Below are 13,390 nucleotides of genomic sequence, written 5' to 3' on the forward strand. Positions count from 1 at the left end.
GTCAAGCCGGTTCTCGCCGCCTCCTTTCCACTGAACCCCCTTACACACTGTAACAACCTCTCAATTCCCGCTAATAAGTTTTTTACACATTAGATTATGCATAGTATACAGTACATAAGAGTTTGATGTTGCATAGTGTATATAAGACACACCAAGCAGTTCTTCATCAGCAGAAGTTGATATTGAATTTAAAGTTAAATATGTATTTAAAATCCTCTAAAAAGTCAGACAGTGTAAGATTAAACCATATATACTGCTCTTTTGCCCATGACCAGGACGTTCAGTTAAATGTACAACTCGTCTAGCCTTGACGGCAAGAGAGAATATGGGCAGCATCTTAAAACTACACCAAAAAACTTAAATAAATCAAAAGGTAAGATGCAAGCACTGGAAGCACGGAGCATTTGCAATGTGGAAGGTGATACAGAGGTAAGAGTCCGCTTGTTTGGAGATTTATGAGATATAGAAATTGAGTTCAGGATGAGGCAGAGGGCACGATATAACACAGCATAGTGTAGCTACCGCAGAGTCTGTGACCTTCAGCAGTGGAATACAGCAATGATAATTTTCAATTAAAGTGCTAAACCTTCCTGAGAGGACCTTGGTCATGGCCTTTCATTGTGTTTATCCTTGAGGAGACTCTTCCTGGACATACTTCGAAAGACAAATGATGATCATGTCCACAGATCACAGTGATACACACAGCAGAACAATGGATGTGGATGTGTAGAAATGAGGGACACAAAATGTGGACTGGGCCGTTCAAGGGCCCGTCCCTCACAGCCTGCACAATGAGGTCACCACATTCCATAATGTTAACACCCCCTGGACATTAACAGCCTCAAACTGGACACATTCCTCATCACCTCTTCTCATGTGTATTTTTGATCAACAGATTAGGTCCACTATTGGTAATGTCTAGATTACCACATGAGGTTTACGATTAGGATCTGGACTGGGGTTTAAAGTTTGGGCTAGGAAGAAGGGTGGGGGCAGGGGTTAGGATTTAGGGCTGGACATGGGGGTTTAAACTACTAGGAAAAAGGACAGTTTTTAGGATTTCAAGGTTGATGTTAGGATTGCGGTTAGGAATAGAGGTTGGGGCCAAGGGTTAGGATACAGGTTACATGAAGGGGTCATAGCTAGGACTTAGAATTAGAGGTTAAGTGTCAAGGTTAGAATTTAGGGTGTAGGTTTGGAAGTTCGTGGTTGGGGTTGGCATCAGAGTTAGGTGAAGGGGTGGGTCATGGGCAGGATTTACAATTGAAAGCTAGAGTTCAATGTTAGCCCTTTTCCACCAACATGGTTCGGGGCTGGTTCCTGGGCCTGTGCGAATTCTCGGAATGTTCCGTGTGCTTCCACCGCAGAAAAACTGGTTCCGCACCAGCCCCAACAGCTTGCTGGTCTCTACACAGGAACCGATTACATTAGGGGGCGGAGGGTGTGATTAAGTTTTGTCACCAAAGTTCTACAAACAACAACAGTAGCTACCGTCTGCAGCGAGGAGTACTTCATCACTCTATAACAACAAAAATAGCAGGAAACATGGATGAAATAAGCACTCTACTTGCGATATGGTCTTCGATGGAGATCCGAGAGAAACTAGAGAGATAGCAAAGGAAAAAAAAAGTAGATACGTACAACAAGAAATGTTGTATGCAGGTGTTCTGAAGCTGATCTCTAAGTTGATAGATTTGCAAATTTTGTTAGCTTTCCTTACACTCTTCTCATCTTATTTTGTGCATTGTTTTGTTCAGTAAAGGGATTTTTGACCAGCTACTCACTAAGTTAGGAAGATCATGGCTATCTGTTATGTAAACCGGAGGGATTCTAAATCAAGACGTAAAAATAATATTATATGCTATGGCAACAATTTAAATATAACCATCTGCTACACCACTGTTAATAACTAATCCAATGTTACAGTATATAGTACTTTGCAAGATAAGCCACTTAAAGTTAATACATAATAATGTAATTGTTACTTGTCGTCTTGAGGGTAGTATCATCCGTGGCAATCTTGTTGAGCATTGTAATTATGTTGTATTGCATTTCTCTATATGTTTACATATACCAATCAACCACAACATTAAAACCACCTGCCTAATATTGTGGAGGTCTCCCTCATTCCACCAAAACAGCGCCAACCCGCATCTCAGAACAGCATTCTGATCTGATATCCTTCTCAACACAACTGTACAGAGCAGTTATCTGAGTTACTGTAGACTTTGTCAGTTCGAACCAGTCTGGCCATTCTCTGTTGACCTCTCTCATCAACAAGGCATTTCCATCCACAGAACTGCCCCTCACTGGGTGTTTTTTTGTTTTTGGCATCATTCAGAGAAAATTCTAGAGACTGTTGTGCGTGAAAATCCCAGGAGATCAGCAGTTACAGAAATACTCAAACCAGCCCATTTGGCACCAATCTTTCCAATTAACATTTTTTATTGATTCAAAAATACACAACTGAGAAAAACACAACACATACACATCAAATCAACATTTGACATTTGGAAATGCCTTGTTGGCGCTGTTTTGGTGGCACGAGGGGGACCTACACAATGTTAGGCAGGTGGTTTTAATGTTGTGGCCGATCGGTTTATGTCCTCAAAAAAAAAAAAAAAAAAAAAAAACAAATCAGGAGTTAAAACTGTAGGCTACATAAACACTGTGAAGTGCCATGTTTGTTTATGTTTGAGGTAGTCATGCAAAACTACCACGTAGCCATGCAACTTGTTACGTCACCGTTCGGCTCTCAAGTCAGTGGAAAAGTGTGGCCGATTTATGATAGGCTCCAGATTGACCTGGCTGTGAATCAGCTGAGCACAGGCTCGGCATGAGAACCATCACAATTTCGGTGGAAAAGGGCTATGTTAGAACAAGGGATTGGAGTTAGGATTTAAGGTTGGGAGTTGGGGTGGTGGTTAGGTGAAGGAATTAAGGTTCTGGGTTAGGGTTAATGGAAGGGTTAAACATTGGTTGGGGTTAGAAACAGGAGGTAGGGCCAAAAATTAGGATCAAGGTTAGATCAAGGGGTGATTAAATTAGATGTGGAGTTAAGATTTGGGGTTAGTTAATCAGGGTGGTAGTTTGGAGTAGGAATTAGGATTATGGGTTAGGATCCGCATTAGATGATAGTGGAATGGTCAAAATATGGTTGGAGTTAGAAATTAGGGTTGGAGGTTAGGAGTGTAATTGAAGTTGGAAGTTAATGTTATATCTTTGGGCTCAGGGTTAAATTAATCTTTGTATGATGTTCTATCGTTCATGTAGGCCCACTGGAATTTTTGCTTGGAAATGTATTTTTAGTTTAGTGTTTCTGTAGATCAACTGGTAGAACATGGGGCTAGCAACACCAAGGTCATGAGTTTGATTCCCAGGGAACATACGTATACCCTGGATGCACTGTCACTTTGGATAAACGCATCTACCAAACACATAACTGTAAATATAGTTAAATCAAGGCTCTTTGAGGGGTGTCACTGTTAGAAACTTTGTTAGGGGAGTGAATGCAGACATACTGTATATGGAGTATATACAAAAAGTGTCTGGATAAGGATCTGAGCTGCTTACAGGTTGCAAGTTTGGCACTATATCAGACTGACCCATGAACTGGACAGTCGTTACTGTAGTGTGTTTGCAATCCAACCTCATGCTGTCCTTGAGCAAGTGTCTTTAGCCTAGACTCTATGCTGTTTATATAAATGAGTCTACGAAATGACAAAGAGGGGACAAAAACTCACACTGTATAACACGGTGTACTAACCAAGCATGAAAAAGCGAAAAGCAATAAAAACTTTAGTATTAACCAGCTGCATCACGCCAAACAATGACTGATTGTGTTGACTGTTTGGTTTCACACTGAAAAGCCCTGCCCACCTTGAAATCACATTGGTCCAAAATCCAGCTCCTCATAACTGTACATTAAACATCAAATATGTTCTGATTGGCTGTGTTTATATCATACTGCGCAGCAGTTTTGTGTTCAATATAGACAAATTACTTGTCGCATCTGGTTAGTATATAGTGTACCCACACACACACATATTACCTGGTGTCCCGCTCTGATCTGCTCCAGGACTTTATCATAACAAACCTCCTCCATGTCATGCAGCTGCTGGACCTGTGACAAGAACATTTACAAAAACAATTACAAACAATGGCATTTCTATTTTTGAGTAAAATAAATTACAAAAAAATGCACTATACTGGCATAGACTGATATCATTTGGCTGTTGGGCACCTTGTTTGTAGTCTTGATGCCCACAAAGCTCTGGCCAAGGGGAACAGGGCGGAACCGACTGTCAAAGTAGAACAATCCAATATAAGGGTTCACATGCAGGAACGATGCCACATCCAGGTAATTTGGCAGAGTTGCAGAGAGACCAAGTATTCTTATCATACTTTGAGTCGACTCCACCTACAGAAACATGGAATATAACAGGTTTGAGTGAATTTTAAAAAGGGTAATGCTTTTCTTAATGAAAGGTCTGTTGCATTCCTATAGACACATACTGAACAGCTGTGTACATATTTGCTTGGTACCAAAACATTGTGAACTGCCTTTCTGTCTACTGCCTACATAGACAGATACAGTACCTTCTAAAGCAGCAACCTAACTGAAATGGAACGTAAAAGTGATCGATTTGGAATGCTCTACACCAGCAGCAACTCTTACTCATGTAAAGCATGACAAGGTTTTTCAATACATTGTGCTGATGGGCTATTCCGTTTCAACTAAATTAAAGAAATAAATGAATATCAAAGCCAACATATTCATGTGCTGGATTAATGCTTACTGTATAATACATCATTTTGTAGAGGGGGTCAAAATGACAATTTTCACCAATGATTTGGAGAAAAACTATAGTTCACAAATGAGATACTAAAGAGCCACGTGTCGCTTATTTTTATTAATAGTGTATTTAAGGAATCTCGAAAATTGAGATTTTGACATTCATGTTTTTATGTGGATAAATAAGGGTGGAATTCTAGTTTCAGCAGAATTGTTTTTCATACCTTTATTTTGTTGGACAAGCAAAACTAACTTCATACCATGTGACCCACAGTTGGTTTTCGACCATTAAATATGGGTAAAATTGAACAATTTATGCATGAAGCCAAATTGAAAGCCCCATATTTCTGGGATTTAACTATATAGGGCCTTAAAATATTTAGATTTTCAAAAGGAAAATGTGTTCTGAACAAGAACCTAAAATTATATTAAGATATGTTTAATACTTCTTGAGTTATAGGCAAGCCAGCTGGGGGAGAACATTTTGTTCTTCTAATTTTAGGACTGTTCTGAAGTCAACTGATTTTAGCAACAGATCTACCTATCTCTGTGTAAAAAGATAAAATGATGTTGCCACCTTTCTAAGGTTATTTTTTTGACCTGAAGTTTTACTCTAAAATTATCATCGGAAATTGTCATTTGGACCCCCCTCTGCAAAAAGAATGACTCAGTAAATATTGATCCATGGCAGTTAATATCACGGCTTTCATCATAAGAAATATGTTTATCTTTCTTCAGAAAAAACAAAAACAAAAAAATAATTCAGCTAGGGACACTTCCGAAATTTGGTTTATATCACATGGAATAACCCTGCTAGCATGTTGCTAAGCAAACAAAGAAATACTCTAATAAGCAATAAAACATAGCACACTCACATATTGGCTAAAAAAAATAAAAAAATAAAAATTATGAAATTGTATTATTTGTATTAATAACATTCAAGAAAAAAGGTATCTTAGAAGGAAGTATAGAGTTGCTGTCTAACTTTTAGAAGAGTCGTTGAGTCGGGAGCACTCCTATGGTGCCTACAATTTCTGTCCAGGTGCCTCTTCAATAGGTTTAGATACAGAACTATTTTTAGAGGTAAAGTATGTTCACATTTATACCCAACACTGCAATTATATAATGAAGTAAGGATGACAGTATATGGCAGCTGTCATGCTAATACTCATTTTGACAAGTTTCCACTGTCTCAGACTGCCAGATGTGCTATTTTGAAATAAATTATAATGTAAAAAAAATATATATATACCTTCTGAGAGTGTGTGTGTGAGAGAGAGAGAGAGAGAGAGAGAGAGAGAGCGAGAGAGAGAGAGAGAGAGAGAGAGAGCTATCTCTGGTGGTCCTGTGGAGCGGCTGACAGGTAAGATTGGTAAGGCCTTTAATATGATGCAGTAGCTGTCTGTCCGGCTAATCTAGATATCACACAGCAAGTCTCTATTTGTGGTACAAAGAATGATGAAAACACTCATAGAGAGTCCTTTTCTCAGACTCTGAGAGAGCTCAGGTCACCTTGAGCAGACTAGCAGATTTATCCATTCATGAACTTCAGCTATACACAACTGATCTCTGGCGTCAGACACACACTCTACAGTACAAAACTGAGGTTTATAACTGGAAGGTAGGATTAAGGCAAAATCACAGAGAATATGCTCATGAAGTAAATCACATATATAGGCTGAAGACATCCCACTGTCATCATTTTGAGGCAATGTAGACAGGCTCATTTCCCAAACAGAAAAAGTCCTCTGGTGGTACCATGGTACAGTGAAGGTATAAGATGGTAATACCTAAGGTGTTTGAAATGTTTGTTTGTTTTTTAGGCCACGTCCACACCAATACGTTTTAGTTTTAAAACACATTGAGTTTGCTATGTTTAAGTCTCTTAAGCACCATGGAACAGCATTTTCCTCCACCGAAAACACTCCGTTATTGCATACTATGAAAAGCAATGATATAAGCAAACTGAAAACGGAGTTTTCAAACAAAAACCTATTAATGTGGACATGGCCTTCGTGTGTGCTTTGCTGTCGCATAGTGATAATGATGCTGGGCTTTAGCAGGCAGACGGTCACATATCCTGGCCACTAAAAACACCCAACAGTCGATTAGTGAGTTTTCTCTTGCCATCTCGCTCTTTTTTTCAGTGTCTCAAGTTAAAAAAGTATGTAAAGTTAAAACTGATTTAACCCAAAAATGAACATGTTCACATGAGACAGTGTTTTTTTAGCACCAAAAACAATGCAAGTTCTCAGGTGAAATCTGAGTTTAAAATTTACACACGACTTTCCAAGTTGTAATTACGACTTCAAGTGGAGTTTCATTACACTTTTCCCAGTAGGAAATTGGAAAATCCGACTTTCTTAGTTGAATGGAATGAAGCAAGAGGCAGATTGCTAACATTAGCTAGCTAGCTTTGCTAGCATCACTTACACTTAGCTAAACATTTTTTATGCTTCCTTTTTAAGTGCCAATAAAAGTTTGATATGGTTCGAGCCATCTTGGTTAGCATTGCATTACAGAATTTATAGACTGCTGTGTGTTTTCTTTTGGATGCTTTATTGCAGATGAACTTTTTGTGGTTTAAGTCAGTGTTTCCCACATTTCTTTCTGCCACGGCACACTTTTTACGATTAAAAAATCCCATGGCACACCACTATCCCAGATAATAACCATCGTTGATAGTTTTCCTTTTCAAGAACTTGTCCATGTTTTCTGTCTGTCTTAGTAGTGTGAACTCGTAATGTTTGAAATTCGGCTATGCAAAAAACGCAAGTAACATAGGTACACCGTATAATGAGGTCACAGATGCCATGAGCGCAAATAGGATAATGAAAAACCAACAAATTTGTGTTTTTTCCAATTTGTAGATTTGTTCTTGCACATTAATTCTTGCAATGGCACAGCAAAAAAAAGTTATTATTTATTTATTAACTATAGTTTTCGCAAATAAAGTCGCACCGGGTCAAAATTGCGTTGTTGGTAGAGGAAAAAAACAAACAAAAAAACAAGTCGCACTGACAAAAGTTGGATCCGGCAGGCACTAGGACCCGAGAGCAGCCGCCCGGCCTCCATTCACTGGTTCAGATGTCAAATGCGCTCAGTGAAGATTACAGTACCTCAGAATCTACACATCGTATCATGGTGTTTTTGGACTTAAAACAGGAGAATTTGCTTTTAGTAATCGTATGTAACAATTTCTCATATTCTTTTTATGTTTCATGAGAGAAATGCGACAAGTAAGCCACATCTGTTCATAACATCTGTAACTCTATGCTGTGCACAAATAAACAGCTTTTAGTCTTTGAGTAAAACAATACACCTGTTGTATATTCTATTCATGTATTCGGTTCACTGACTGAATGTTTTTACTACATGTGTGATGATGAAGCATCATTTTGTGGGCATGTGAGGAGTTGCGATTGACAGCGGACTAGAGTTTGTTTGAACAATAATGGACAAAATATTTATTCTGGTTGCATAAAATACTTTGTAATGGAAAATATACTGAATTGTCAACTTTAAAACTCTTCTACCATCTCTATGCCTTCACTAAAATACCGGAAAAAAACTGTATTTATTTATTTTGAGGAATTTGACAATTTTCCATGGCACACCTGACAATCTTTAAACAGGGGTATAAATATGAGGTAACACACAGGCCAAATTCCCTTACTCATCCATCACAATGGGTAAAGACCAAAGAATAAAGTTTTGATGCACAGCAAAAGGTTATAGAGCTTCACAAAATGGGAAGAGGCTATTTAAGCAATATCACACGAGCAAGAGTGTGATATGGCCCTACATCAGCACCGTTGTGATTCGGCCACAGGCCAAGTGCTGTAGGTAATCAGCAGTGCTGATTTAGGGCCATATAGCACAATTGCGAGTGTGATATTGCTTATATACAACAGTTCAATGATCAAGTACATTTAAAAAAATGAGGAAAAACTGAGTACGGTCATAAAAACGCATTTGTGCATGGAACTACTTTATTACATGACCGATCAGAATCTGCCGTTGCTGGTTCAAACCAAATGATGCATCGAAGCCTCTGTTAGTAATTCAAAAATGTCACTTCAGAAATAGTTTCACAGCTTGTGCTGTTTCTAACAAGTTATTGGATAAACAAGGATGGATGTGTGTGTGTGTGTGTGTGTGTGTGTGTGTGTGTGTGTGTCAGAGAGAGAAACAGAGAAAGAGAGAGAGAGAGAGAGAGAGAGACACGGAGTGTGTGCAATCATCTGTTGCCACTCCCAAGCAGAGATGCTGTCAGCTTTCTGAAGATCAGCTTTCTCAATGGAAAAATAGCCATCCACACGGGGGTATTCCTCTCTATTTCACGGTAGCCGGTGCACAAAAGTCTTTCACTATAGAAACCGCAATCTCCTCTGCCATTTTGAACAGTATGTCCTCTCCAATGTGGAAAGTCTGGTAAGAGGCAAGCGCCTTGAGTTTATGTAATTAATCAGTCTGTTGTGTCTCTCAGCTGTGATGAGCCTAATTGCTGAAGTTGTTCGTTTAAAGCCATTTAAAGCTATTTCCTAGCTTTAGTAATGTAGCAGTAATACGAGCGATCGCGTAGAGCTGTTGTATGTAAACACTGACTGATGCGGATTCACTTCTCGTCACCTAACTGGCTCATATTACACACAAAAATTATCTTTTGCCACAACCTGCTGGCTAACATATGCAATGTAAAAAAAAAAAAAAAAAAAAAGACACATACAGTAGCTCTTAACACATATGTACTGCTCTTACACTAGTTTAGAATGGCACGAACACAAGCGGAGTGATACACACAGTGAAGAGACAGAGTGCTGATGGTGTGAGAACATCAGTACTCATGGAACGTCTCTCGTCCAATCAGATTCGAGAACTGGAACTAACTGTTGTATATAAGAAAATAGCTAAAGAACTGAAAATGCCAGGTATCGGAGCATCCCTACTATGTAGCACTCTGGTTGAGCTGTTTGAACCTGGCACTGCACGACATAACTTATGGTATGGACTACTTTTATGTTATTTGTGTGATGCTTCTTTGGAGCTTAACAGCCCCTAACCCCTGAAAGTCATATGGGTTTGGAAAGACATAAAGGTAAATAAGTACCTTTTGCATTTTACAAGCGGATTTGTAATCCTTGATCCACTCAAATCCAAAAAAAGATATCTTGAAAAGAACAAATGAAGGGTTATGGATCAGATAAGTCAAAGGCCACATCTTAAAGCTATAAATGTTGTTAAGGGACTTGAAGCGCTCACTTCATTTAGCACCATGTACGTGATACAGGAGAAATTATTTCTGAATGATGAAATTTCCTGCTAAATGTGCGGAAAACACACAGTTTCAAGAGGTTATAAAATAAAAGCTTTCAGAACTCTATCATCACAGAGTTTGTCCTCTGTGGAATATGTGACACTTTAACAGAGGGTCCACTTTAAAAGACAGGCTCTTTCTTGTAATAAACGACACAGTGGAGTGCTCTTTTATGTCTGTGAGGTAACAGTAATGATGTGCTGAGCAGATATGTCTCACTGCCCTTGCAGAAGACGACAGTGATAGAGTGGTGTAAAGTAACAGCGTAAAAAATACACATGCGAGAAAGTGAGAGCCAGCATTAGGATCATTTATTCTGAAAGAACTTTGGCACATTTGCAAATATGACAATTTGGGTCAAAATGTTACTAAATGTCGTTTAATCTTCCAGGTATTTTCTGATGAATATAATCTATATCTGTGGCCCTCAACTCATGGGTTGCATCAGGTCTGTCCTTGTGGACAACAGGGAAAACAATACTAAACACAAATAATAAAAAGCAACTAACCATCTAATCAAGCATAATTAGGATAGCAAAATCCTTTTATTGGATGACTCATCAACTTTTAAAACTTTGTTGTCCAAGGCCATACGTCCAATCAAACTCCATGGTATTTTAGTGCAAATTCACTTGATTGATTCTAGCCAAATGAGACAGATGACAAAACACAACCCAGACTGTTAAATACGGGTTTGCTCACAATGGGGATAAACATGATTTGTGTATTGAATTATTAGCTGCCGAGAGCATAAAAAATATTGAAATTCGAGATATTTCGAAACCAAACATGCAATATTTTTGCATATTCTTGGCCCTATGCAGTTCATGGTAAAGTTATTAACTTTCAATATGTAATTTTATGGACAGTTTTGTTTACATTTGTAGGATGAACAGTTTTGGTACTGTTTTGGGTCACAACTAGATGTCCAATATAAAATCTGGGTTCTGACTTTCCCAAAGCAAAACCAGTTGAGAAGCACTGATCTATATACAGGCTTTTTTGGGTGTACTAATTCTTTATCTCTATTAAAAATTATCATAATGCAACCATCCCACAATCAATTCTGCTTCCCTTGGGGAAGCTTTCTTTAGACCGCAATGAGGCAGACTTTCTGGCTAAAATAAGCAACACCATCTTCACTGGCGTTTAATGTCAGCGTTTGTCAACGGCAGTCAGTGAGACATTCAAAGAAAGAGGTGGGACTGTAGTCGAAACATGACTTTTGGTTTGTAAGATTCGACAAGCATAATATATCAACCTTGTTTTTGTTTTTCTTCCTTTGAGTAAATCTGCTCCTCCTCTCCTCCACCATCTTTTATTAATGATGCTCCTCATTTTGCTACTTCCACAGGCCACAATTTTGCTTACTGTGCTGAGGTCAATAATTCACAGTCTCCTTAGGACAGAAATACCTTCAAATTAGGTTGACTTTTGCCTCTACTAGTGTGCACACACCGTAATTAAAATAAGAGACACAGGAAAACAGTTCTGCTGGGCTGCTGGGAGAACTTTCATTTTGTGGCATTTAAACATTCTCTTTCTCTGTAAACAAAGTCAGAATTGTCCGCCTCTCTGCTCAGTATGACAAATCAATAGAATGGACCCATTTATTGTCGGTCGTATGAAAACGAATACGTTTTAGTGGAAAAAAGACTAAACCACAGATATTCCAACCTTCAAAAAAAGGGAGTAGGGCCTAAGACTGAGCCCTGGAGAACACCCTTATTGATAGGCAAAGGTTGATGTTTGTTGATATTTTTAGGACACTTTGCTCTATGACAGTGGTTCGCAAACTGTGTGCCAAGGGTGCCGCGGAATCTCTGCTTTGTTCAATATTGTAATAGTCACCAATTCTGAAAATACCAGCAATACCTGCGTGGTGTTTGACAACAGCCGGCTGCTTTCAAACGCTCACATGCGTACTGTAATTCTGCGCATGCTCTATAGAGCGCCCATGTCTCACGGTGAATGCAGCTGCGCATGTGAACAGTCAAATGCACCTTTTGGTAAAATTGCCCCTCGATATTAATGTAAACACAGCCGCTAATGTTATATGACAGCATAAGACGATGGGACAAAAATATGTGCCATCTTGATGTGACAGCTCATGAAAACATTTTCACAGAAAAATAACTTTAATTTCATAGTGTTTAACAAAAACCTATTATAGGCCTTCAGAAGACTTGAAACATGACACACAAGTGTCATGGACTACTTTTATGATATGCTGAGTCCTTTTTTAAGCTTTGAAGTGATTCATCTGTCACCATATTTAATTGCTATTCATTAAAACATCTCTTTCTGTGTTTCACATAAGAAAGTCATACATACAGGTTTTGAACAACATTAGAGTGATAAAATTGACAAAATTTTCATTTTGGGGTAAACTACTCCTTTAAACCTTATGCCTTGGTCATTACTGAATCACATTACAGTTGTTTCCGGTGTAATTTTCTATTTACTAATTTATTTACCTATGTGACCTTGAACTTGACATTGAACATTTACTTATTTCTCAAATACTGAACCAGTCCTCATAAGTCATATACTGTTTGAAAGCTTAAAGTCTCAAGACTCAAACAGTGGTTTCCTTTTTAAAAAATGTAAAAATATATGAAAACCAGATGAAATTACAAGTATAAACACTAGGTGGCTGCATAGAGCTATTTATTCATCCCTGGTTGAAGAGAAGATGATTTCTAGATTTTGACACTCCGCTCAATAACCCCTCCATGTGTGTGCGCTCCGCTCAGCTGCTCATAGCCCAAGCGGACGCTCCGCTCAAGTACTGCTCACGCTCACCGGTAAAAAGCGTTTGCTCAAATCCCGCTCCGACATTAAATTTCTCTGTAGTATACTTGGTTCAAACAGGTACACAGGGGGTAGCTACAGTGGCCCAAGCAACTGCCCCTTTGCCCACATGGGCTGAGGTGCCCCTCTGGGTGAAATATAGATTATAGGCTGACATTTATTAAATTATCAAATGATTAGTAATGTACACATCTGAAATTATGTGATTGTATTGTTGCGTTTTTGTATATAAAATCTCACTGTTTATTTTGGACTGGTTTACAACTGCTGTTAGATAATCGGGTCTACCAGACCTTTATTATCATTTGTAATCAGTCAAATATTTCTCTGTTAGCACATATCTCATTGAACATCTTCAAACAATGCCTTAAAAAATTCAGTTCTAAATTAGTTATAAACAAGTCATCAAACACGCCTCTACAAGTGATAAAACATATGTGGGATGGCACGGAAACTCGCATACG

At 38.6% G+C, this 13,390-nt stretch overlaps 1 protein-coding gene across 1 annotated transcript in view; it reads right to left on the minus strand.

Annotated features, from left to right (window-relative positions):
- ascc3 (activating signal cointegrator 1 complex subunit 3) overlaps window positions 1-13,390 on the minus strand; it is a 295,431-nt gene that overhangs the window by 138,043 nt on the left and 143,998 nt on the right. The window contains exons 12-13 of the mRNA XM_051720604.1: window positions 4,244-4,420; window positions 4,052-4,123 (exon numbers count right to left, since the gene is read on the minus strand). Coding sequence (XP_051576564.1) covers window positions 4,052-4,123; window positions 4,244-4,420 — 249 coding nt within the window. The remainder of the gene's footprint in view (window positions 1-4,051; window positions 4,124-4,243; window positions 4,421-13,390) is intronic.

This window comes from Myxocyprinus asiaticus, chromosome 16, assembly GCF_019703515.2.
Source record: "Myxocyprinus asiaticus isolate MX2 ecotype Aquarium Trade chromosome 16, UBuf_Myxa_2, whole genome shotgun sequence".
In the NCBI taxonomy this organism is placed as follows: domain Eukaryota; kingdom Metazoa; phylum Chordata; class Actinopteri; order Cypriniformes; family Catostomidae; genus Myxocyprinus; species Myxocyprinus asiaticus.